Source organism: Oryzias melastigma, linkage group LG5 (genome assembly GCF_002922805.2).
Source record: "Oryzias melastigma strain HK-1 linkage group LG5, ASM292280v2, whole genome shotgun sequence".
Classification (NCBI taxonomy): Eukaryota; Metazoa; Chordata; class Actinopteri; order Beloniformes; family Adrianichthyidae; genus Oryzias; species Oryzias melastigma.
This window is the reverse complement of record NC_050516.1, coordinates 31,478,574-31,505,900: the sequence shown is the minus strand read 5'-3', so window position 1 is coordinate 31,505,900 and position 27,327 is coordinate 31,478,574. Positions and strand designations below refer to the sequence as shown.

Here is a 27,327-nt window from a genome sequence, read left to right as displayed (position 1 = left end):
TAGTGACTCCTCCCCCCTTGTGTTCCAAACAGGAAGTACCAGCTGGTTCCAAGGAGTCAAAATCCCATAGACTCCTATAAAGAAATAAACTCCTTTTACTTAGTATTTCTGTTTGTCAGAACCACCATTGTTGCTCTGATACCTTTTTAACCCTTGTGCTATCTTATGGGGTCCAGGTGACCCCACTTTTACTGTAAGCATCCCTAGGGCAGCACAAGGGTTAACATATTCCTAATAATCCTATTTTTTCACAATATTTTTTCTTAATTGGAAGTTATTCAAGTTGTAAACTGATCAATCAGAGGCTTCAATGAAAGTAAGTGGTCTCACGTCAAATGTTTAAAACGTTTGAAAGATTCTCCTTTGAAGTAGGAGGGGTGTGGACTTTTAACAAGCTCACTCCTGATTGGCGAGAGAGGTTGCCATAGAAACGGGGACTCAGATCGACTCGTACCAATCACTGTTTAATGATTAGGGCTGGGTATCGCTTATAATTTCCAGAAAGAATTCGATTCGATTCCGATTTCTTTCTATTCTTCAATTCAATTTTAAGTTTACAAATGTATACACATTTGTTTAGAAATACATTAGCAATCTACAATTTAATTTGAATACATAATAATCTGATCTAGTTCACATACTCTAAAATGTATCAGTGAAACAATGAGATTGTTAATATCATCCAGTGTTACATGGATTCTCTAAAGGAGAAGTTCTAACTAAAATGTTCAGATCATTAACATTCTAAACGTTTCAGTTTGGCCACTAGGTGGCGATCGCGCTATAGAAGTACACTTTATTCAAGAAGAAGACAACACTATGATGGAAAAAATGAAGTTTTAGACCTTAAATAGTTACTTTAAAACTATTTCCTTAAAAGAATTTAAAAATGAATGCCTGTCAGTAAATAAAGATGTTCAGATTTAGTCAGCAATGTATTTTTTTGGTTAAATGAATGTTAGCATTAGCCGCCCTATGGGCAATTCTATTGAACATCAAGCTAGCGGACTTTAACTTTATGTGCTAAATCGATTTATATCTTTAGTGAATTGATTATTGATCTATTAAGCTCAAATTAATTCAAATCAATTAATCAATTTTTTCAACCCAGCCCTATTAATGATGTCGTCTGGCCCCAACATGCTGGGATCGGTATTGCTAAAAATTAGCATTAGCAAATAGGAATTGATTAAAGATGAAAGTAGTTTCTATGACATCACACTCATTCAGCCCAGCTCTCATATACAGTCAATGGTTACATTGTTAGGTTATAAAAAAAACAGATTTCTCAATTAGAAACTACAGAGAAAACATTTACTGAACCTGTGTGACCAGGAAAAGAACATTCTAGATGGTTTTCCGAAACATGAATGACTTAAATTCCAAGCATAACTCTAACTTACTGTTAAGATTTTACTTAGAAGATTTAGCTTTTTGTTTACTAAAGATGAGAATGAAGCGCTAGAACAATCTCAGCTTTGTTGAGGTTGATTATCAATTACTATTCAGCATGAACACACGACAACGTGTGCTGACCGAAGCTTTAAACTTAGAAATCAAACAAAGTGGATGAAACTATGAAGGCAAGTCATTGATTTCCTTTTGTCAAAATGTTCTGTGCAGCAGGTTTGCTGCTCCATGACTCAGTGTGACCCTCTCTTCACATGAATAATAATTGCTGCACAGAAAAATCCATAACCAACAGGGTTCTAAACTTACAAAGAGGTAAAAAGAACTTAAAGAACAGGATGTTTAAATCGCACCGGTGATTTTTAAACCTTTTTTCCTGCTATATTATCCTTATCTTTTACGTTTGGTCGATAACTTTAATTGTTTACCAAATGTTTAGCATTTTGCAAATACATTCAAATCCAGGATTAAGGATTTATTAATACTTCTGTGAAGCATAGAACTATTAAAACACTATTGAATGTGTTTTGAATTGTTTGCATCTTTTTTTCTCACAGAAACGACATTTTATCAAACACAAAAGAAAAATGTATCACCAAGAATGTGATTGTGATAAAAAAAATACTCTTTGTGATGTAGTAAAGTGGTTAAGTTTAGCCCTCTTTCTCTCACGCTGCCAGGAAGTTCTCACTGAAGTCTCAAGAGAGACAAGTGCAAACAGAAACCAGAGTACAAAGGTGTTAACGCGGAGCTTCCTCCTCAACATCACCTCAAGTGCGTGTTTGCCGTGGGCGGCTGATCATTTGTACATCTGGAGGACACTTACCCTTTTCCATCAACTGTGCCCTCCCTACACTCATTTACAGAGCTGCCAAAATGAGGAGAATCCATCCTGTTTTAGGGCTGTTCTTGAGTTTAGCTAATATTTTAGCAACATGCTAACGTTTTAGGCTAATTTGGCATCTACTGAGGTTTTTGGGGCTACTTTGGAGTTTAGCTAATATATTTACAACATGCTAACATTTTTGGGCTAAGTTAGAGTGTAGCCAATACTTTGGCTACAAGCTAACTTTTTGGCTAATTTGGCATCTATTGAGGTTTTTGAGCTACTTCTAAGTTTAGCTAATATTTTAGCAACATGCTGACGTTTTTTGTCTAACTTGGCATGGTTTTTAGCCTATTTGGGAATTTAGCCAATATTTTAGCAACATGCTAGCATTTTTTTTTAATGGCAAATTTGATTTCTAATGAGGTATGCACTTAGCTTTAGAATTTTCGGTTCCGGGTCACGAGGAGATGTGTGTCTCCAGCTCTACTCAACTCTTCAGCTTTTAAAGTCTTTCAAAGTTGCTCACAAGCAACTTTAATCACCAAGAAAAAATTTGAAGCCGATTTGACGGAGCTCAAAATCACGTTAGCCGACATACAGGCTAAGCCATCTCTATTAGCATTAGCGCAGGTAGTTTTTATCCAGTCATCAAAGTCTGATCGTCTTTTGATCTTTTGCACAAATGTTCCCAGGGATCTTCCAATTATGATTATGTCATTTTTAGCCATAAAGCTGTCATTTTCTAGGACACTTTTTGTAGAATGGCAGAAGTTCATTAGAAAATCTGAGTTGTGGGCCGGACCGATGAAATAGAGCAACCTCTTCCTCTCTCTGCTGCTGAGACCTCACGGGGAGATTGTAGCCCGCCCAGGGTATTTTCTACATCGCAAATATGATCCATATTTAAAGATGAATCAGAAATGCAATTTTAACATTTATGTTCTGAATATATGTCCTCCATTTTCAGAAAATGATTAAAAACCCATTTTTCATTGGAGTGGATCTTTAAGCTCATCCAGGTTCTAACACTTCCAACTTCATCTAGTAGTAAACGGAAAATGCTGCCAGCTGACAAACATACAGCCAGCCTCCACCCATCCTCAAAATAGTTGACGAAAACGTGGTTTCAGAAAATGCAGCGGTGCCCATCAAATGGAAACAATATTTGAACGCTAAACCAGGTGAATAAAAAGCAACATTTCAGTCTTTGGAGTCAATGATCTGTCACCTGCGCCTCTGACAAAAGCTGTTCCCCACTTCAGTCTTTAAAGCCCACATGCACGACGTGGAGAAACTACAGGTTGATCTGCAAAGCTTGCATTGGAAATGTCAAGCAGCTGCTGATGGTTAAACCCGTTTCACAAGCTGCCGGTGAAAGTGGCTCACAGGAGGAGGCAGAGCTGCAGTCCAGCAACCACATGGTGGATAGCTGCTTAACAGAGTCCACGCTCCTCTGCAAGTCTTTCTCTCCATTCTGTGCATGCGCTCTCCTCCATTGACATGCTAATGCTGGATCAGCCAGCTGAACAGCTTGAATAAAGTGAACCCTGTCTCTCAGGGTCCTTCAGAGACCTTGGGCTCCACAGCCGGCCCAAGAGCTTGTCAGGAATTCATTGTGGTAGTTTCTAACGGCGTGATGCAGGGATTACATTTGCTGTCATCTGAAGGTAACTGGATCCCCACTGAGCCAAAACCAACACACTGCCAATAATTCTAGTTTTGCTCAAAGTAGCATCTTTGTTCATAGACGAGCCTTCATACATAATAAAGCCATCTGGTCTTCTGTTATGACCCAGCGGTTGACACTGATGGCATGGCCCCTTCTGCCACACCGACTGCACATTAACCGTAGAGCAATAACTCAGAAGGAGACAGGTGCAATTTCCAGAGTGAACATCATTACCATTGACTAGTGCTTGCTCCAATCACAGCTTCACCATTGTTGTGAGGAGGTGTCAGTCTGGAGCAGAGCTCTTCAGTTCAGTGAATTAGAAAAGGCCTTATTTTCTACGAATCATCCTTTTTACATCAGATGTACTAATCTTAATAAATCACGTTTTTTATCAATAGAATATAAACACTAAGACATGTATTTATTCCTTAGACTCCCAACACCACTGAGACAAAAGCACAAGAAGTAAAAAAGACGTATGACTGAATGCTAACTAGAGGGATTTATTTCTCTGTGGTTTTTGGTTTTCCTCATCATTATCCAGAGATCCAGAAGGACACACGACTCCCACAGTGCTCTACTCAGCCCCCCTGAGGTGTAACATTAAACATAAAACTATGGAGAATCGAGTTAATGGATCCGCGGCTTTGAAACTAAATCCCTGTCCTGCTCTGGGAAAAGCTTGTGCAAAATATCTACATTCCGTCTGTGTTTACAGTGATCGTCCGGATCTTTCACTCAAAGTAGTCGTCTTTTAACTATGATTATGTTGTTTTTAGGTAAAACCTCGGACATAGTTTCTGCAGAGTGGCAAGAATTCATTAGAAATTCACCTCTGAGTCGTGGACAGCCCACCCCTGCATCCTGACATCCTACACTCTCTCCCACTAGCTTACAGCCCCTCACATCCCTGACCTAACATTACTGGTGCGACAAAAATGGTGATTGTTATCAGAGCTATCCAGATGTTCAGTTTTGATCCAGATTCCAGCTCAAACAAGGAAAACAAAGACCTTCATGGATCAATTTGTCTGCACGTGGATGCAAATGGAGAAGTGGCCAACCAACCATAGCATCACTGCTACAAGCTTTATTCATCTGCTGCTGATCAACGCTTATATAGAAATACTGAGGAATACTATTTTAACCTTAATTCTCTTTATGTGTGTCCTCCATCATGAGAAAAATGACACAAGAACGTGTTAAAAACAAACATTCTCACTACCAAGTCGTGGTCAAGGACCCTCTGGGTCACTTTTTGACGTTTGGGTGTCCCTAAGTCATTTTTGACGAACTAGCTTTTCCCATTAAATCATGAGTCCCCAACCTCCGGGTGCAAACCAGAACCGGCCCAGTACCGCGACGCATAGTGCACGGGTACCAAAATCCGTACAGGTACCCTGACTCTAACCAGACCCCGGACCAAATCCCAAGTTGTCACATATTGCCGTTTGTTTAAGGACCCCTCACCATCCCTTTGAGTGTCCCCAGATCGTCGTACTGGCTGTTCCCATTAAGTCACAGGTCCCCAACTTCCGGGCCGCAAACCAGAACCAGTCCAGTACCGCGACTCGTAGTGCACAGGTACCCAAACCCGGTACTGATACCCTAACCCGACCACGGTAGTACCGGGTGTGAACCGGGCACAAACCAGTACCAGGTTATGGTTATGATTTTCATTTTACCGACTTCTTTTTAATATATTTTTTGTCTTTATACTCATTGGCTCTTAAATTTAGAAATGTTTTTAATGTGAAGCACTTTGAGCTGCCATCGGTGGAAAAGTGCTCTATAAATAAAGATTTGATTTAATGTGGTTAGGGTATTCTGTACTGGGTGGGGGTACCAGTCCTGAGGACCAGTGCACATCCGGTCCTGCATCCAGTACCACATCCAGTACAGCGTCCAGTACCACGTCCAGTACCACGTCCAGTACCGCGTCCCGAGGGTTTGCTGACCCTTAATTTTACGTACACCCAGTACATCAAAAAATGACGAGCTGGAGACACGTCAAAAACGTCCGAAAAGTAAATGGCGTTTACTTGTAGAGCGCTTTTCCACATTCCTTCAAGGTCCAAAGCGCTTTACAGTCACAGACCCATTCACACTGGCGCCAACCTTCCATTAGAGGCAATGTGGGGTTCTGTGTCTTGCCCGAGGAGACTTCGCCATTTGGCGGAAATCTTCTGATCGAGTCGACCGCCCTACCACTGCATAAAGTGATGCGGTGGGGGCCTTAGCCAAACATTAATAACGGGTCCCCAACCTCCGGGCCGCGAACCAGAACCGGTCCAGTACCGTAACACGTAGCGTTCGGGTACCTAAATCTGATACTAGTACCCTAACCCTAACTCGATACCGGGTACCGGACCAGAATTAGTACCAGACACGATGCTGGGCGCAAACTGGACGTGGTGCCACACGCAGACCAGTACCGGGTTAAGGTTAAGGTACCGGTAATAGGTACTGCATCCTGTACTGCATCCGGGACTGCGTCCCGAGGGTTACGGACCCTTGATTTTACGTACAACCAGCACGCCAAAAAAAGACAAGTTGAGGACGCCTAATACGTCAAAAAGTGACGAAAAAGGGTCCTTAGCCAAAAATATGTGGTCCGGTACTGCGACGCGTAGCACACCAGTACCCAAACCTGGTACTGGTACCCTAAACCTAACTCGACACCGGACCAGATGTGGTACCGGACCCAAACTGGTACAGCTGCGAACTGGGTGCGAAGCAGTACCGGGTTATGTTAGGGTACCGGTTCTGGACGCGTCCACAAAAACACAATTTTCATCAAATTTGGTCTTCAACATCCTTTGCCTTTGACTATGAATCTGTCTTTCTAAGAACTACCAATCAGTAGATTTCATGAAGCTGCTTTGTCTTCTACGGTTTTAGCAAATGTTCTGGCATTCGAATGACATTCTTATAATCAAATGAGTCCAAACATTTAAATGAGGTTCACAATGAGACAAGAAATGCTAACGAAGTGACATTCTGGTAATAAATGCATTTTCATCAGCAGTGTTGGCACAGACTGTAATGGATACATGAGCTTCTGGCTTGACAGCTTTTCCCAACAACAACAACATGATGATGCAAAGAAGTTGCCAACATGGATGAGTAAAAACATTTTCACTGACTTCAGAATCATCACAGTGGCCAAATCTGCACATCAATGATGGTTTAGTCCGTGTCAGCCACTGATCAATTCTTCCTCTATATGACACCCAAATGCCACCTCACCCAGCCATGCAGTCTCTATCGTGTCAATGATTATGTCCTGACATATTGACCAGATAAAAACCCTTTTAATTACTGGAATGGAAACAAAAGCTGCATTCATAATTCGGATCAATGAAACAATGTAAACACAGACAGAGCTCCAGATAGAAAACAGCCTCCTGCCATTGCTTTGCTGTCAGCTGACTGGAGAAGTCCATCAGTGCTTTCTTTATTGGGCGTTCCGTACAAAGGTGCGCGTGGAAAAACACAGACAATGCCCAAACGCCGCGCGCGCTCACCGCACCTTTCACTTGGGTCTCGTACTCCGCTATGATCTCCTTGTCCTTCTTGAATTTCGATGACATGGCTCCACGGTTTGTGGGCAGAGGACCCCCCTGTTATGGCCGAGGACTTTCCGCTCTCTTCCGTCCGCTTCCCCTCGATGGAGCCCGAAGAAGGCTGCGCGCTGCGGTGCGTCTGCGGTCCGGATTCAGGGCAGGAGACGCGGTGCTGGAGCATCGGTCCGCTGCTGCGCTTCCCTCCTCCGAACACAAAAGGCAACAGTCGAGCTCAGAACTGCAGCGGCAACATGATGGTGAGGGCTTCCAGCCAGCCGAGACCCAACAGACATGCGCGCGCGCGCTCAGCCCGACACCCCGCGCGGCTGCTGCTGCTGCTGCTGCTGCTGCTGCTGCTGCGGGGAAACGGGACTTTAAAACATCCTCACGTGACCCTCCTCATGCTGTCCCCGTTAACCCTCCCCCCGCACACCCCAGACAACAGAACGATCTCAGATCTGATCCTGATTTGCATAAGATCACCAAAGATAAAGCGAATGATTTTTTCTCAGCATCACTTTCTTCAAAGAGGAGTCAGAGCACGAGGAGGTGAGAAGTTTGGCGGTTAAACGGCTCAACACCTCCTGATGCTCTCATCTTCAACATGATGTCCTGCTGTGTGCAGACAGTCTCAGATCTTCATCTTCTGTCCAAACTGACAGACAATTAAAGTAAGCACAAACACACGTCCGTTCATTGTGGTCATACTTGTTCAAGTATAAGTGGACAGATTTGAAGTTTCAGGCCCTTCTCTCAGATTCTGTGGGAACCCAACCAGGCCAAGTGGGGCCCACATGGTGGACAGAAAATGGTGGCCCCACCTTTGTTTGCCCACATTGGCTTAAATGGACACTCAGCAGGTCGGTTCGCTTCCCTGGCCAGCTTGTGGGTGGCATAGCATGTTAGTGAGCTAGCGCTGTATTGAGTAAGTGAGCTCCGCAGTAGCTTGCTTGCAAGCTTCATTGTAGCGAGCTAGCTTGCTGTGCTGTAGCAAACTAGCGAGCTCCACTGCATCGAGCTAGCGAGCTCTACGGTATCAAGCTAGTGAGCTCTGCGGTAGTGAGCTAGTGAGCTCCGCTGTATTGAGCTGGCGTGCTCCACTGTAGCAAGCTAGTAAGCTCTGTTGTATCGAGCTAGCGTGCTCCGCTGTAGCAAGCTAGTACGCTCTGTTGTATCGAGCTCCACAATTTCGAGCTAGGGAGCTATGCTTCAGCAAGCTTTGTTCTAGCGAACTAGCGTGTTCTGCTGTAGCATACTAGCAAACTCTGCTGTATCCAGCTTGCGAGCTCCACTGTAGTGGAGCTTTGCTGTAGTGGGATAGCTAGCTCCACTGTATTGAGCTAGTGAGCTCCACTATAGCTAGCTTTGTTGTAGCGAACTAGCGTGCTATGCTGTTGCAAGCTAGCAAGCTCCGCTGTATCGAGATGGTGAGATGGTGAGCTCTGCTGTAGCGAGTTTCATTGTAGCGAGCTAGCATGCTCCGCTGTGCCGAGCTTGCAAGCTTTGCTATCCACCGGGCGGCTCGTTAGCGTAGCGAGCTAACCCACTGAGTGTCTACTTAAGTCAATGTGGGCAAACACAGGTGGGGCCTCCACAGAAACTGTGGACAAATCCAAACTTCTACATTTTCATACTCCCCATGTGGGCCCCACTTGGCCTTGTGGACTCGAGTGCTTCTGTGTTGTGAAGCATCTTAATGGCGACAGCCTGGTTATGTTTCAGAGCCGGTCCTGTCATCTGGACGCTTCGCCGTTTAGAGGGGACTGTGTTATCTGTCACCTTGGCTATTCTCGGCTCAAAAGCCTCACAATGTGACTCACAATGTGTTGTGACACACTGACACATTGCAGAGGATCTCTGAAATGCATGTTTTCGTCATGCAGACCACCAGAAATGAGAGTAACTCATTCCAAAGGTCAGAAACACATAGGTTTTTGCTGTAATAAAGTTGCTGTAAACTGTGAGTAATGTTTTACTCATCGCATGTCCAGAAACTGGTGAGTTACACCTGTTAACAAAGTTAACAAATATTCCATCATTTTAGGATAAAAAAATTCCCCTATTTTTTTTTGAATAATACCCATCCTTCCAGCTGAATCCCTTTCATGAAGATGCTGGAGCCTATCCCAGCTGCTGTTGGGTGAAGGTGGGTACACCCTGAATCTGAACCACTCACATGCACACAGAAGGACGATTAAGAGTAACTGATTAACCAGAATTGTGTTTTGGGGCTGTGAGAGGAAACCAGAGAACATGTGAACTCCACACAGAAATGTACTGAGCAGGATTTGAACCGGAGAACGTTAACCACTACTCCACCGTGCCGTCCTCTTTTAGACACTTTAATTTCATTTTTATGTTCCTTATGTGTTTAGTCTTGTTTTTTTTTTCTCAGACCTGTCGGTCTTTGTTGTGGTTTAAGTGCACTCATTTCAACCCACTTAACTAATCAGCGTTTTGTTTAGTTTTGTTTTCCTGAAGCACACAGGTCTCATGTTCCCCTGGTCTCTATTTTCTCTTTTTTTAAAGTACACTCTGGTTTTTTATATAAACTAGCTAGGTTGCTCCTTCATTTGTACTTCAACAAAACTAAGCAATTTAAATAAAAGTCTTGTATAATCAATATAGCACTATAACTATGTCGTTTTTGAGCCATAAATAGAAAAATGTTGCAGAACATTTTGATTTTTATCTTTTCTGTCATCAACAAGGCTCTTGGTTCAACTCTTGCGTGCAAAACTCTTACAACAGCTTTTTTTTCTCTCGTAATCCAAAAATATCCACGTCATAGTTACAAAATCTAAATAAGCTTCAGGTCTGAAGATGTTTTGCAACTCTGTAAGTCTGTTCGTCCTCCGTTCTTTAGCTGGTCTATTTCCAAATCAACTTCACAGTGATGCAAAAGAGGATGCGTAAGTTCTGAACCACCAACCCTGTAAGAGCTCTCTGACCCTTTACGCACAGAGGTGTTGGCAGTGATTACTTTCTGTTGTGCCTCTGTTGCTTCAGCTCCTCTGGTTCAGGCCCTGAACTATATGCTCTTCATAAAAAAGATCACACTTCCAAATAAACATGCACTCTAACCACATCTATGCAATTATTAGCTCAGCATGAGAAGAAATGCATTTAGAGAGGTCTTCAGTGAAGGTGTTAAACTAATTACTGCAAGTCATTACCCTCTTGATTGAACGTGTTTTAATTTTAGATACCTGCCCCACAGGAATCTGCAGATAGTTCACATGTGATGTAACAACTCTGAAGATCTGGGTCGGATCTCACGTCTTTAAGAAGTCCAATGAAGATACAATTCTTAGCCGTCCTTCACAAAATATTACTGTAAAGAAGTAAGTTTAATATATTTAGAAGTCATTTTGCTTCAACCTTTCACATTTTAAACAAAACTGTTGAGAAAATAATAAATGTTCTGCTAATTGAGTAAAAAGTATCGATCCCACCTGACTTGAGATTAAAAAAAAAATCTATTTGGGGTCATTTGATGTCAAAACATTTATTTATCAAGTTTTTGTCTAGAAATGATTTATTTACTGTATTTTCTGAACCAAAATGTTAATTTTAGGGACTTTCGTCACATATAAGGCACACTGAACTTTAAGCGAGAAAGAAAAGAATCACATTCTTCTAGTAATTGATAATTAATAACTACATTCACAGTATATTTACAACTCGTTTCTAACATGTTACACATTAGCCACATTAGCATATTCACAATACCTGTAATTCACAACTTTGTTTGCAATTCGTTAAAAAAACTGACTGATGCCACTAAAACAAATGTTACTGTGAGTATGCTAACTCCCAACCTTCATAGTATCATGTTGCAAAAACACAGAATGACACAGCTACACGTTAGCCGTGTTAGCATATGTGTAAAAAGAAACAGACAGATACAGCAAAAACAAACGTTACTGTTACTACGCTAACTCCTAACCTTGATAGTATCATGTATCAAAAACACAGAATGACACAGCTACACATTAGCCATGTTAGCATATGTACAATAATGCACAACCCTGTTAGCAACACGTAAAAAAACAGACAGATACAGCAAAAACAAACGTTACTGTTACTGCGCTAACTCCTAACCTTGACAGTATCACGTAGCAAAAACAAAGTATGACACAGCTACACGTTAGCCGTGTTAGCATATGTGTAAAAAGAAAGACTGATAGAGCTAAAACAAACGTTACTGTTACTACGCTAACTTCCAACCTTGATAGTATCATGTAGCAAAAACCCAGTACGGCACCGCTACATGTTAGCCGTGTTAGCATATGTACAATAATGCCCAACCCTGCTAGCTATATGTAAAAAAAACAGAGTGATGCCGCTAAAACAAACGTTGTACGCTAATTCCCAACCTTGGTAGTAACCTGTAACAGGAAAAAGAAATTGACACTACTACACATTAGCCGCATTAGCATATTTACAATAACACCCAAGCTTTTTTGTAATAAAGCGCAGTGTATCTCTCAAAATCGCTTCAGCATCAGTCAGCACAACCAGAATTAATCCAAATATAAGGCGCTCCAGACTTTAAGATGCACTGTCGTTTTATTGAAAAAATTAAAGCTTTAAAGTGCGCCTTATGGTTCAGAAAATATGGTAGTTACAGAAGTTTTCATCTGAAGTACATCTGTCATCGCTTGTGCAGTCAACCCTGCAGCTCTGCTGTTACCAGCACTTTACTTCGGAGTTTAAGTCGTCACCATTTGGTACATAATGAGGTCTCAGTGAGAGCTGGAGGCATTTTAGAGTCATTATGAGCTGATTTGAATATTTTGGGAAGCTCATTAACTTAACATGGGGTAGCCAAATTGATTGGTTCATATTTTTAATGCCAAATGTGACACAATAAAGAACCAATAAACTCAGCTGGTTATTGTTTAACACAGAAGGAATTAAAAGGTTTTGATATCTGACCTGAGGCTAATAATTCACAATGATAAATAATACTCAGATGTTTCTAAGTGGATAACAACAAAGGATCATTCAAATAGGTTAGATTTTCTTCAGAGAAGCAAACATAAAGAGGTTTTCTGTGCTCCCAATTGGAAGCATCCCCAGCCAGCAAAGCCAGGAGGGCCCAAACGGTTTAAAAGTAGGCAGAAAATGTGGCCCATAAAGGGTTTGTCCGTAGTTTCAGTGGTGACCACACCTGTGTTTGCCCCAAGTGGGCACTCAGTGGGTTGGCTCGCCATGCTAGCCAGCTGCCCAGTGGATCGTGAAGGTCACTAGCTAGCTACAGCAGAGCTCGCTAGCTCGACACAGCTGAGCTTGCTGGCTCGATATAGCATAGCTTGCTAGATCGCTACAGTGGAGCTCGCTAGCTTGATACAGCAGAGCTCGTTAGCTTGATGCAGCAGAGCTCGCTAGCTTGATGTAGCAGAGCTTGCTGGCTCGATATAGCATAGCTCGCTAGATCGCTACAGTGGAGCTTGCTAGCTTGATACCACAGACCTCGTTAGCAAGCGACACCAGAGATCGCTAGCTTGATATAGTGGTGCTCAATATCTTGATACGGCGGACCTCACTAACATGCTAAAGCAGAGCTTGCTAGCTTGATACAGCAGAGCTCGTTAGCAAGTGACACCAGAGATCGCTAGCTTGATATAGCGGAGCTCACGACCTCAGTACAACGGAGCTCGCTAGATTGATTCTGCTTGCTATCTTGATATCTTGATATAATGGTGCTCAGTATTTTGATACGCCGGAGCTCACTAACAAGCAGAGCTTCCTAGCTCGATACAGCAGAGCTTGCTACAGTGGCGCTTGCTAGCATGCTACGCCATCCACAGGCTGGCTAGCAGAGTGGGCCAACCCACTGAGTGTCCACTTAAGCCAATGTGGCAAACAGGCGAGTCCTCCACAGAAACTGCAAACAAACCCAATTGGGGCCCAGATTTTCTGCCCACTTTTAAGCCATACGGGGTCCACTTGGCCCTGCTGGATGTTTTTCTTTTTCTCAGAAAAGCTGTGGATTTACAGCTTATATAAGTGCCCAAAAAGTTTTTGGATTCAGAGATTGTACATTTTGGAACACTGACCATCTGCTGTGTTGTTTGTTTCACATCATGAGCAAACACCCACATGTCTTTCAGGTTTCACACTTAGTCAGCAACTGACTGATTCTTAGGGATGAAAAAAAAACTGTTAAAATTATTTACAAATCCATGCAACCTGCAAGAAATGAAACAAACTAAAATATGTATGTACTTATGTTTGAATAAAATGCAGACAGTTTCATGTTACTATCAATTGAAAGGACAAAAATGGTCACAAAACATCACACAGGTTTTATCTTATGAAAGTCCATGTGCTTTATTGTTGACTAGTGTTATTTTGTCTGTTTTTTGACATTTTATTTTTTATGTTGTCAGTTTGTCTCTGTCAGCGAACATATGTCCACAGTTACTATTTCTTCTTCCACCTTTTCTTATAGTTTTTTCATCCCTTTTTTTAAGTTTGAGTGGAATATTTTGATATAAATACAGACCAAAGACAAACAGGTAAAACTCAGTTTTGGATCTAACAGAAATTTTTACATCTGTTGAATTGAATCCTATGAGACATTCCAGCTCACATGTTTGTGTCACAGCGCCCTCTGTTGACCACTTATGAGAATCACAACAGATTTTTACATGAAAAAAACCCCAAAACTCAGAACATTAAAATAATAAAAGTAAACATCAAATATGTAAACATAAAATATAAACCCTAAAGCATTTATTTTATTATTGTAATTTTTGAGTAGATTTCTATTCATGGATTTCAACAAAAAATACAATTCCATTATTTACTTACTCCAATATTCAATTTGGTTGTATTGACAAAGAAAAGAATATTCTGTTTTTATGCCACAATTTAGTTATTTTTGGTAAATTTCTTATTCACAAATGTTGATTTTGATGTCCCATTTTTTAAACAAGTTGGATTAGTATTATCTTAAAGGAAAAGATTTTTTAAAAAATAAGAATGCTACCAAACTTTTAAATTGTTTACCTGGACTGTTTTCCTTACCCTTTAATTTGAGTTAGTATCTTAGTTGGGGTTTTTTATGTATTAATGCCTTACAAATTTAATTTAGATTTCTAAGAGCAGTTATAATTGTTTTTCCTTTTTTATTTATATATATTATACATTTTTTATTTTATGTTGTTAATTTGGAGTACACAAAATAATGAGGCATTCTCTCAAAAATGAAAAAGACAATCGGAGAAAATAAGACAATAACACTAAAATTACTATAAAAATGATTTTAAAAACACTAAAAATGACGAAAAAAGCACTATCCCTGCTTATTTAATTAAAAAAAGAGATATAATACGTTGGACAAGTTTTTCTGTGATTTTTTAAAAACTTTTATTTATTTATTTTTTCGGAAAAGTGTGAAGTGTGCTTTTATTCTGGAAAAAAACGGAAGTATCGCTGCTAAGCGGAAATAACGTCCTGTCACCTCCTCGTGCGCGTGCCAGGTTTGTCCCACTCAAGTCCACTGAACGTTACGCTTCACTAATAAATATCTTTCAAATATTTTCTTCAAATGCCGCGCGTTTTTAGTAAAATTACATAATTTGTTCTTGTTTTATTCTGCATTTAGATTGATTTATTATCGTTTCCTTTCCAACTTTTTCCTCCTTAAGCTAATGCTAGCTTGCTAGGTGAATGTCAGTGTTAACATATTCGCCGTGACAGCTTTTATTTTTAAGGGATGAACGTTTAGTCCCAGCAGACATGCAGAACTATAACGTGATCTTTAGGTCTATCTCCCGATTTTTGCATCCTGCTGTACAGCGAAGCTCCAGCTCTCTCCAAACCATCATCATGAGCTCTGATGGGGATAAACAACCCGCAGAGGAAACGTCAGAGTCCGTGAACGCCTCTTCTGCCCCCTCCCCTGAGACTGAGCTCACCGTGACCATCGGAGCGACCGTGCCCACCGGGTTCGAGCACACGGCGGCAGAGGAGGTGAAGGAGAAGATCGGAGTGGATGCTCGGGTCAGCAGAGACCGGGGACGCATCTATTTCCCGGTTTCTACTGATAAACTCTTTCAGGTACAAATCCCACCCGGCACTAGTGTTCTTACAAGCCTCTTGGTTGAGTAAAGGAGGTTCTCACTCGGGATTTGACAGTACATGACTCCGCCCATCCTCCCTTCCACCCAGTGAAGTGTGCAGAAAAAAAACCAAACTAATAAGCTTCCACCTCCATGCTTAACAGTGAGGATGGTGTTGTTGGGGGTCATAGGCAGCATTTCTATTCCTCCAAACGGTGGAGTTGATGCCAAAAAATCTCCATGTTGGTCTGATCTGAACACAGGACCTTCTCCCGATCACAACAGTACAAACGACTAATAGTCGACTAATCACTGATTATTTTTTCAGATTAATCGACTAATCAGGTCATACGCAAACTGGATGTAAAGCACACATCTTAACCATCATTAGCTTTAAATTAACTTAAAAATAGACACATAGCATTACCTGCAATGATGCTAGTGTGAATGCTGGAAGCTGAATTTGGCTGCTGAAGATGCTGAAGTTGATAGCCAGCTAAAGTTTTAGTTAAATGCCAAATTAGCCTTAAAAAACTGAAAAAAACCCTAAGCTAGCCAAAAAGCTAGCATGCAGCTGATATATTTACTCAAATTAGCCTAAAAAAGATGCCTCACCTTGTTAGTAACACGTAAAAAACAGACTGATAGAGCTATAACAAACGTTACTGTTACAACGCTAACTCCAAACCTTGATAGTAGCAAAAACACAGAATGACACTGCTACACGTTAGCCGTGTTAGCATATGTACAATTATGCCTAACCCTGTTAGCAATGCGTAAAAAAAGCAGACTGATACCGTTAAAACAAAGGCTACTGTTACTAACTGAAGTGTTAACTAAACTCCAAATTAGCCTAAAAAACAAAAAAGTCAAATTAGTCAAAATAGCTAGCATGTAGCTAAAGTATTAGCTTAACTCCAAAATACCCTTAAAAACCTCAATAAATGCTAAAATACCGGTAGTCTTAAAAGCTAGCAGAATGCCCTTCTAACTTTCAATGTTCAGCATTTATCTCTATTCAGTGAGATTTTGTGGAAACTGTTGTTTCTAAATTATTACTTCTAAATAAAACAAGTAATCTGACCTGAAAATATTAAAAGAGCTAATTAGTTTATAGATGGGATCAGAATCAGCACCTGTAAAGTCTAAATCCACCCCTTCTCTCACCTCGTTGAAATTTTCAGTATTTGCTCAATTTTCCTTTGAGGTTGAGAAAACAACAAATTCATTTTTTTAATTTTATTTGTATCAATACATAAATAAACACACACAGAAAGTACATGCTTTGACATTTATTCAAAGGATCTTTTTCTTCAAAATGTTGCACTTCAACCAATAAAAAATGATTCTTCTTGCGTCCACTAGATGTCCTCCTAGAGCAGAGTTCTGCTACCTGCAGCTCTGGAGCCACATGTGGCTCAGATTTTCTATTTTAAACTAATTAAAATGTTTTAGGTGCACCTTATGGTTTGAAAATACAGTAAGGGTCACTTCAGGAGCTCTGATTTAATTTTAATTCATTAGATTTATAAGTTTCTCACTGAGATGAACATTTTTTTAATTACTGCTGACAGAAATGAATTTCCCCCCAGGGGATTAATAAAGTATCTTGATTGATTGATTGATTGACATTACACCACCCACTACTACAGTTGCTGCATTCTTTGTGACATAAGGTGTCTTTTATTTTGAAAAACTCTGTCAAAAGTTACTAAAAGGCTGTTTTCTTTTTATATTTTCCTTAATGTATGCCAAAAAAATAATTCATTTACATTTATTATAATAACAATAACATGAATCAGTGTTTTTTTAAAGGATGAATTTAGACTTTGTGGCTCTTACTGCTTTGTTCTCTGTGAGGAATTGACCCAAATTGCTGATTAGGTGTTGAGGGTAGAAAGGAAGCTTCATGAGGAATTGCTCTGGAGTGAATCATTTGGATGAAAGGCTTCATGAAGCTTCATCTGGCTAGTTTTTAATTGGGTAAACCAACATAATCAGCAAAGAACGTTTCGGCGTGCAGCAGTCGAACAGCATTAAGGTGGATTTACATAATTTTGTTTGATTTTCCTCCAGGTTCATCGTCTGCGGTCTGTTGACAATCTGTTTGTCGTGGTGAAGGAATACGATCAATATCACTTCAAAGAATCCAAGGTAAGGCAGACCCTGTTCCTCATGCTGGGTCACTTCCTGTTCTTACAAATTTAACCAATATTTATGTTTATTTGTGGGTCGCATCCTTAGCTTGTTAATCCATGTGGTTTCTGCAGGAAGAGACGTTGATGGAGTTGCAGGAACTCGCATCCAAACTTCCATGGACTAATGCGCTGGAGGTGTGGAGGTTAAACCGAACCCTGAAGAAGAAGAAAGGCCACAGAAAAGGAGGGCACTCCACCAGAGCGAAGCCGGACTCCGAGGTCTGCGATACGGCTGAGCAGCAGCAGCAGGAGCCGGCCCAGGAGCAGAGCGGGGACGCTCCGGACACGGAGAGCCAGCCGCCGGAGACGGCCGCCGAGGAGAAACTCGTCAAGTTCCGCGTGACGTGCAACAGGGCGGGAGACAAACACAGCTTTTCCTCCAACGAGGCAGCCCGGGATTTTGGTGGAGCGGTCCAAGAATTCTTCCAGTGGAAGGCGGACATGACAAAGTTTGACGTCGAGGTGGGCATGCTTGTTCTGGCACGACTGCTGCTTATTTCATTTCTGTGCCAAAACAGTGAAGATTCAATTTCTTATTTCAGGGAAACCAGAGCATTACAGTCATGGTGTTGAGTTCTGTTTTTTTAATTGAGTTTTTTGAGTTATGGATTAGAGAATTTCCCCATTGTGGGAGTAATAAAGGATTCGATTGATTTTTAGGTTCTGCTAAAATATCCACTTTGTCCTGTTATAGTAGTAAATGTAAAGAATAGTTTTCCAAAAAAGTCCATGAAAGACTGCCGGGTCAAATAGAATTCTTCCAGTCTTCCTCTTAGCAGGAATTTAAGTTTTACAGTTTGAAACGACTCTTTGTGTCCCGGATTAACACCAAAAGAATCCAATTCAGCAGAATTCCTCCTCATGCCAAAAGCTTCACAACATGTATTCCAGTTCTTTGGGTAAAGGTTTATTGATAGTGTTGATAATAATTTACAGAATTAATTTGATTTTCTGATTCTTTCGATCCACTTAATTCAATTCCATTTGAGTTTACACATTTATTTTGTTTTGATCTTTTCATCTTAGATCGATTGGGTCAACCCAGCTCTACTTTGGGTGTCTGATGGTTCCACAATAACAGGCTCATTCCAAACAAAGATGATCCGGTTTGACTGATTCTTTTTAAAATTTTAGACAAAGTTTGAAAAAGATCCAAATACGTCTCAATACAAGTACGGCTGCAGAACGTTTGTGAAATGACACCGTTCCTGTTTACATCTGTCACAGGGAGAATTTGTTTCTTTGACCCACTTATTTTAAATGAAAAGAGGTTGATTAATTCAAGAATCTATCAGCTGTAACGTTTTTTATAAAAGATAACATAAACTGTATTGATACCGCTGTGGGAAAATTCAGTTATTCTAACAACTCAAGGTTCCAAAAATTGAAATGTGGGAAAAATTCAAAGTGAAGAAGAAACAAATTAGAAAACTCTAAAGATTAATATTGTTTATCATTGTAAACACTATGCATGCAAACCAGAAAAAGAAACACACAAAAGCGATTAATGGTTCTCACTATTCTGTCCTTCATTCCGACACGTATAAACTTTTTAATCACACTTTCAGCAAACTTGGTATCAAAATATTCAGCTCGTTCAGGAAATTACTGCTTGTACTTTTCGTATTTATAAACTTTATAGTTTGAAATATTGAGCAAAATATGCTCCTTAGGAAATGAGTTAGAAAGTGCTCAAATAATTAAAAAACTTTGTGCACTTTGAAACTTGTGAAATTCTGCATATACTTACAGCTATAGACAGCATTCAATCTTCAAAATGTTCTCTTTGTTTCTGGGGGGGATTTGGAATTTGGCTTTTATTGTAGCATTATGCTAGCTGTTTTGTAAAAAAATGACTTTTTGAAAGTTGTGTAGGAAAATGTGGAGTTTAGCCAATATTTTAGCATTATGCTAACTGTTTTGTCGGAATTTGCCTTTTTTAAATTTCTTTAGGCTAATTGGAGTTTAGCTAATATTTTAGCATTATGCTAGCTGTTTTGTCAAAATTTTACTTTTTTTTATTTCCTTATGCTAATGTGGAATTTAGCCGATATTATAGCATTATCCTAACTGTTTTGTAAAAAAATGACTTTTTGAAAGTTGTGTAGGAAAATGTGGAGTTTAGTCAATATTTTAGCGTTATGCTAACTGTTTTTTCAAAATTTTACTTTTTAAAAACTGTTTAAGAAAATGTGGAGTTTAGCCAATATTTTAGCGTTATGCTAACTGTTTTGTCAAAATTTGATTTTTTTTATTTCCTTATTCTAATGTGGAGTTTAGCCAATATTTTAGCATTATGCTAGCTGTTTTGTGAAAATTAGAGTTTTTCAGGTTTTTTTGGTTAATCTGGCATTTTACAAATATTTTGGCAAGCTTCAGTTTCAGCATTTTCAGCTATCAGTTTCAGCGGCCAAATGCAGCATACACACTAGTATTATCGCAGGTAATGCTATAAATCTAGTTGACATTTGTACTTAGACTGTTCAGTAAAAGTTAAAGATGATTGTATTTCCTAAATATACTGTATAACCTTTTTACATTTTTTATTATTGATGGTTTGATTTTATTGCAGCTTCTGTGAAAACGTTGATCAAAGCAATGATGTAAGTGACATTCATAGAGCAGGAAGATATTTTGACCTTTTAATTGAACAATACAAGAATCATTACACAATACTGGTGTGGATTCAATGAAGACGTCTGTCATCTTCAAAAGATGAAAACCAGGAAGTTAGATATGACTAAACCTTTAAAAGTTTTAAAAACAATTTCTCTAAACCAAAACCCAAGAGCATAAAAGTGCTGTAAACTGAAACAACCTCTTTTATTGCAGGTTCTACTGAACATCCACAATGAAGAGATGGTGGTTGGTATCGCCCTGACGGAAGAAAGCCTTCACAGGAGAAACATCAGTCACTTTGGGCCCACCACTCTGCGTTCCACCTTGTGTTACGGCATGCTCAGGTAACCTCACCTGTTCACATCAGACCTAAAACCTCAAGAATGCTCTCGGGTTTCAGGGATGGATCTGTGTGCACTCTTGTTCTGGATTTTAAACTCATGAATTTAGAAAACATCGGAAACCTACAACTGTCTTTGCTTCTCCTCCTTACAGCTCCTAATCAAAGATACTGTACTGTTTATAAAAAAGGACAAACATGGGTCTAATAACTGCTATAGCAGAAGCTGTGGGTGAAACCTTTGTATTTCTGCTGTTTTGCAATGAAGGAGCTGAGAAGAGGCTCCATGCTGTCGTGATGGAGTTAGTCTAGTTATCATCCTACTGTTGGCTTCACTTTACCTGGAGGAAGCTGGCAGCCAATCAAACCTGCAGGAATGCGGCCCTCGAGGTCTGGAGTGTCCCATCCCTGCTGCAGAACCTCATCAACTCTCAGGGTTTTGACTTTAGTGCCGATGATAAATGCACAAAAGCCAAGGAAATCTGCACAGGTTTCTGAATTGAGGTTATTATGTTGTAAATAAAGTTTTGGTTTGATGGAATTCCCTTCCGTCAAACCAAACTTTCCACTTTTCTTTTCGTCAGGACGTGGTTGAGCTGCAGGTTGTTTGGTTCCAGCAGTTTTGACCCAAAGCTGAACCGGTTCACGTTCACAAGTGGCATCTTTTCACGCTTTGACGAAGATATTTTTAGACAAAAGACTTTTGCGATGGCTATGAGGCAGATACTGAAGAAGGACAGGTATATCCAGTGCAACAGGGGAATCTCCTTTGTGGCGCTCGAGTCACGCCTCAGTGTTTTCTTTTGGGATCGGAACATGACGACTGAGCGGCTTGGTGATGCAAGGGCGTTTGTGGTATGTCATTTGTTTTGGAAAGATTTCACTTGACTACACATAGAGCTTAATAAACAAACGTTTTCCCCTCATATTTTGAATTCCACGTTTGAGGTTGGAGTTAAAGGTGGAGGCAAAGAAACCCAAAATCTATAAAAGCAGAAATCTAATTTTATTTTTTTTTTAAGTTAATCATGCGCAGTTTTATTACATGTTTTCACAGTCCATTGAATGTTTTTCATGTTTGTTTACTGTTTATTTTGTGTTAAAATGTGTCATAAAACCGCTAGAGGTGTTGGAATAAAATTGATTCACGTTTGAGTCTAGATTTTAATTTCTAATAGTCTGGTCCCTTTCTCCAACAGGAAATAGTCCGGTCTCTTTCTCCACCAGGGAATAGTCTGGTCCCTTTCTCCAACAGGGAATAGTCTGGTCCCTTTCTGCATCAGGGAATAGTCTGGTCCCTTTCTCCACCAGGGAATAGTCTGGTCTCTTTCTGCATCAGGGAATAGTCTGGTCCCTTTCTTCACCAGGGAATAGTCTGGTCCCTTTCTTCATCAGGGAATAGTCTGGTCTCTTTCTGCATCAGGGAATAGTCTGGTCCCTTTCTTCACCAGGGAATAGTCTGGTCCCTTTCTGCATCAGGGAATAGTCTGGTCCCTTTCTGCATCAGGGAATAGTCTGGTCTCTTTCTGCATCAGGGAATAGTCTGGTCCCTTTCTTTATCAGGGAATAGTCTGGTCCCTTTCTGCATCAGGGAATAGTCTGGTCTCTTTCTCCATCAGGGAATACTCTGGTCCCTTTCTCCACCAGGGAATAGTCTGGTCCCTTTCTCCACCAGGGAAAAGTCTGGTCCCTTTCTCCACCAGGGAATAGTCTGGTCCCTTTTTTCCACCAGGGAATAGTCTGGTCCCTTTTTTCCACCAGGGAATACTCTGGTCCCTTTCTCCACCAGGGAATAGTCTGGTCCCTTTCTGCATCAGGGAATAGTCTGGTCCCTTTCTTCACCAGGGAATACTCTGGTCCCTTTTTTCCACCAGGGAATAGTCTGCCTCCCAAACTCAGTGTGCTCATTAGGAGGGGACTAGTAAAAATGTCATTTTAAGGGGTTCTCCAGACCAATTTGTTTTTTTCATGCATTCTTTCCTCTCAGTTTCTGTAGATTTTCTCAAGACGTGTACGTTTAGGCAGAAACTACAAGTTTTAGCATTTTGCTTGTGGATAATTTGAAATATGATGGGTGGTAAATGAAATGTTCTCCAGTTGTAGAATGACCCGTATGGTCCTGTCATGTGTTTGAAAGAGTCGGTGTCTCATCAGCCACAACCTTCAGCGCACATCACTGCTGTAGTCATCCTGCATGTCTTCCATAATGAGATCTCCGCTCCACGTAGCGATCAGGCTGAAGACATTTGGCAGTAGCTCCTCCCACACGATGCTGGTGCTTATTAACACATTTTGGAAAGACGTCGAGTTAAAGTATCATTAATCTTCAGGAAAAAGGGCTTAAAAACATTGTTTTGGTCACCAAAAAATTGAAACAAGTGAAGATTCTTGTGTTCGAATGATAACAAAGTAAAGAAAGTTATTTTGTCTGAGTCTTGAGGAAAGCACTTCTTACTTTAGGTGTTGATTGAATTGAGCTGCAATAACAGATTTCACATGTTGACATGAGATTAAAGGCTTTAACAACCATTATAGTGAAGTGATTGTGTGTTTTTCTGATTCCAGGCTGTGTAAACTCCAGGCCTCTGATATAATACTGGATCCTATGTGTGGAACTGGAGCTATTCCTCTGGAGGTAAAGCAGACCGTTGTAGTTGTTTTAATACTCTTTATGTGGAAGGTCCCATCTCGTCCTAAATCAGGAGGGAATTCATTCACTACCTCGTACTGTCTAGTTCTATAGTTTCTAATCCAGTTTGGACACCATTTTTAATTCTAAACACCAAATATGACGTTACCCGTTTTCTAAAGTCAAAGTTTGGCCCGATCCGATGTTTGGTCATCAGGGCGTCTTATTTGTCAAAGGACATATTTATGACTCAGCCTTTACTGTGATCTTCAAATAAAACATTAATTATGACTCTGCTCTCATAAACTGATCTCTTGGTGGGTAATAAGAACCAAACCCATTTGTTCTGGGATGACCTCACGTCCACGTTTGATACCAAACCGTAAAGACTGTAATGTGTTTGTTCTCCAGGGAGCCATAGAGTTCAACAGTTCCTTCTACGTTGCTGGTGACAACAACGACATGGCGGTGAGCCGCACGCTCAACAACATCTGTCACATGCAGAAGAGGAGGGCGGAGAAGGGAAGGTGGGTCTGCTGTGGAGGGACGCAGGAGATGATAGAAACAAGTATCTATCAGCTTTATTATACTTGTATAGCACTGTCAAAGTCATGGCCCAGGGGCCGCATCCGGCCCTCCAGGTCATTTTAGTTATCAACGGCCCGATGTTAACTTGCCATCTTTTCTAACTTGTATAATTTTGACAGAAAATATTGTTATTGAGAATAAAATATTGAAAGTTATATATTGTTTAAGTTGATTTATTCTCGAATAATATTCCTGCCTTTTTTACATTCATAATTATGTTAAAAAGTTACGGTTTTAAAGTTTTCAAAATGGGCATTCTGCTGCTTTTTGGACTATTGTGGCATTTATGAAGATTTTGTTGGGCTATTCTAGAATTTAGCTAATATTTCAGCTACATGCTAGCTGTTTTGACTAACCTAAGTTTTTTTATTTATTTTTTTAGGCTAATTTGGCATTTAGCTAATATTTTAGCTGTCTATTAGCTTCAGTGATTTCAGTTATCAGCCTCAGTGTTTTTAGCTATCATTTTAAGCATTTTCAGGCTTTTTTTGTTTGTTTGTTTTGACTATTTTGGAGTTTAGCTAATATTTACACGCTAGCTGTTTTTGCTGATTTAGGCTGTTTTCAGTTTTTAGGATATTTTGAAGTTTAGCTAATTTTTTCAGCTACATGCTAACCGTTTTGGGTCATTTTGTCTTTTCATTTTTTTAGCCTATTTTGAAGCTTAGCTGTCTTTTCAGTAACATGCTAGCTGTTTTGGCTAACCTGAGTTGCTTTTTTTAAGTTTTTCAGGCTAATTTGGCATTTAGCTAATTTTTTTTGCTGGTTATCAGCTTCAGCATTTTTAGCTATTGGCTTCAATGATTTCAGCTATCAACTTCAGTGTTTTTAGCCATCACTTTCAGCATCTTCAGCTATCAGCACTTGCATCTTCTGAGCTCCCTTTAGAGGCGCTATGAAGACGGAACAAATCTTCTCTCTATGACTTTATCAGTAAAAGAGACATTTAGGTTCGTTTTCTACTGATCCAAACCTAGAAGGAGCCGTATAGTCTTATTTTAGTCTTTAAGAAATTTGGATTTGCATTCATGACCTTTTTATTTTATAATAAATAAGAATTATGTCTATTTTTGGCACGATTAAAAGCAAAAATCCCAAAAAGATCCTAGCGTCTCAATTTTTTTTTTTTCATTTCTTTAATGTATGACAGAAGCTCAAATAACGTATTTTCAAAATAAAAGACACTCTGTGCCAAACAGGATCATCTCAGTGCAGCTAGTAACCAATATTGTGCAGCATAAGATAATATGTAGTTGTAACTCATAAAAGATCAAAGTTTTTACCAAAGTTTTTACATCCCTGAAGACGAGACGTCTTCAGGTCAACAGGATGTAAAAACCTACATAGTTTATCATCTATGTGCTCCTCAGACATTGATTTATACATTTAACTAATACAAATTTAATAAATGCTAATTAAGTAATCCTTACATTAAAATATTGCTATTTTATTTTTCTTGTATTGATTATTTTTGTTGTTTTTCCCCTCTTTGTCCTCAGCAGTCTTACACTGCTGGCTTTTGTTATTTTAGTTCAGGTTTGGTAGTCTTAGTTTGTGGGCTTTGTTTATTTGTTTTCTTTAGCTAGTTTCGGTTTAGAGGACCTGCTGACTCTGACGGTCGACATGCTGGGTCAGCAGTCTCCATGACTTATTTATGTTTGACCAAAGAGTCACATGTGGATCTGGAGCTGCAGGTTACAGACTCCTCCACTATGGCTTGGTTGATAAAAATTGATTAATCAATTTGAGTTGATCCATAAAAATATAGATCAATCTAACGCATAATGCTAGTCCACTAGCGCTTAATGGAATTTCCCATAGGATAGCTAATGCTAATGCTAACGCTCGATCGACCTAAACACACATTACTGAGTAAATTAACATCTTTATAAACTCATATTCATGAATTTTCCCAAATCTTTTATGGAAATATTTTTTTAATTAATCATTTGTGGTCTAAAACAGTTTTTTGCTCGTACTTTCTTCTTCTTCTGGAATAGTGCTATATAACGCTATAGCGCAATCGCCACCTAGTGGCCAAATTGAACCGTCCTCCAGGAGAAGCAGAACCGCTCCTTTTCTGGAGCAGCAAATATTCCATCTATAGTGTTGATCGTCTGCTTGAAGCTTCTGTTTACTGTTGCTCATAGCTGCTCACGTCTGACCTCAGTGTTGCTTCCTCTTCTCTTTCCCATCACTTCATCGTGTGACTCATCCGTTTTCTGTAGTTTCTCTGCACGGCTCCCTTCTTCTTTAGGCTGAAACCAGAACTCTTCTCCAACATTCTTCAGGTCTTTGTGTCTCCTGATTTCTGTTTTGATCTAAACTTCTGGGATGATTTTTGTAGATACTTCTTCATCAGACCTTCAGGGGGAGGAAGTTTACATTTCACCATCTCAGACCTGAGCAAATACAACGTCTTTTCCTTTCTAATCAGGCTTTCGTTTGTTTCACAAGGATCATTTTCTGAAAGTGAGGCAACGTCTTTGTCTGGGCGCTGACTCATTTAGGGCTAAGTTATTGGTTGTAAAATGTTCAAGTGAGATTGCTCAACGCTGCCAGTGACACGTTTGTTTCCTCTCAGCTCACCTGGGCTCCCCGTTGACACGGTGCAGTGGGATCTGTGCCGGCTGCCCGTCCGGACCGGCTCTGTGGACGTGATCATCACCGACATGCCGTTTGGGAAGAGGTAGCAGTCATAACTGGGACGTGATCCAGGAGTTCTGTGACGCCTGAGCCTCAGGAACACACAAGCAGAAACCACAGTTGGCACACATTTCACTAAAGAAGCTTTTATGGGGAAACGTAACGAGATGATGACCGCATCTATAGCTCTAATTATAGCAGTGTTTTGTCTGATGATTAAATACTCTGTCCTAAGAAATTCTATTTTGACATTTGGAAGCTTTTTTTCAATGGAGCATTAGGGCAACCATGAAAAAAAAATTAAATTTAAAATTTGTCTCATGAATTTACTTTCAATTAATTAATAAATTACTTTCATCTCCTAACTTCTCTATAATTTATGAAATTCTAACGTTCATCTTGAATAATATTACCTTTTGTGCTAATAATTCTATTGGTTATTCTTAAAATTTTAGATTTTTCTCTTGTAGTTTTATGAATTTATTCTCGCAAATTTTTGACTTTTTCCTGATAAATTGACAACTTTATTCTCCTAATTTTTTTTATAAATGTTACAACTTTAATCTAACAAAATTATTACTTTTTCCTCATAATTTTATGAATTTATTCTCTTAAATTTTATTTTTTTCTAACAATTTTATGGATTTATTCTCTTAAATTTTTTACTTTTATGTCTCGTCATTTTATGAATTTATTATCTTAATTTTTTTTTTACTTTTTCTCATAATTTAATGAATTCTCTTATGTTTTTATTT

General features: G+C 39.7%; 2 protein-coding genes across 6 annotated transcripts in view; one reads left to right on the top strand and one right to left on the bottom strand.

Annotated features, from left to right (window-relative positions):
* Positions 1–7,570, bottom strand: part of srgap3 (SLIT-ROBO Rho GTPase activating protein 3) — an 85,347-nt gene extending 77,777 nt beyond the window's left edge. For all 4 annotated transcript variants that reach the window (XM_024269502.2, XM_024269503.2, XM_024269504.2 and 1 more), the window contains exon 1: positions 7,444–7,570. In XM_024269502.2, the coding sequence (XP_024125270.1) occupies positions 7,444–7,504 (61 nt within the window). In that variant the 5' untranslated portion in view covers positions 7,505–7,570. The remainder of the gene's footprint in view (positions 1–7,443) is intronic.
* thumpd3 (THUMP domain containing 3) overlaps positions 7,463–27,327 on the top strand; it is a 24,981-nt gene continuing 5,116 nt past the window's right edge. Inside the window, exons 1-8 of one of the 2 annotated variants that reach the window (XM_024269506.2) lie at positions 7,463–7,734; positions 15,290–15,550; positions 17,629–17,706; positions 17,823–18,212; positions 20,583–20,713; positions 23,275–23,344; positions 23,750–23,865; positions 26,511–26,615. In XM_024269506.2, coding sequence (XP_024125274.1) covers positions 7,498–7,734; positions 15,290–15,550; positions 17,629–17,706; positions 17,823–18,212; positions 20,583–20,713; positions 23,275–23,344; positions 23,750–23,865; positions 26,511–26,615 — 1,388 coding nt within the window. In that variant the 5' untranslated portion in view covers positions 7,463–7,497. Of the gene's footprint in view, positions 7,735–14,899; positions 14,971–15,289; positions 15,551–17,628; positions 17,707–17,822; positions 18,213–20,582; positions 20,714–23,274; positions 23,345–23,749; positions 23,866–26,510; positions 26,616–27,327 lie in introns of those variants that run through there. The other variant, XM_024269507.2, reaches the window with a different exon arrangement.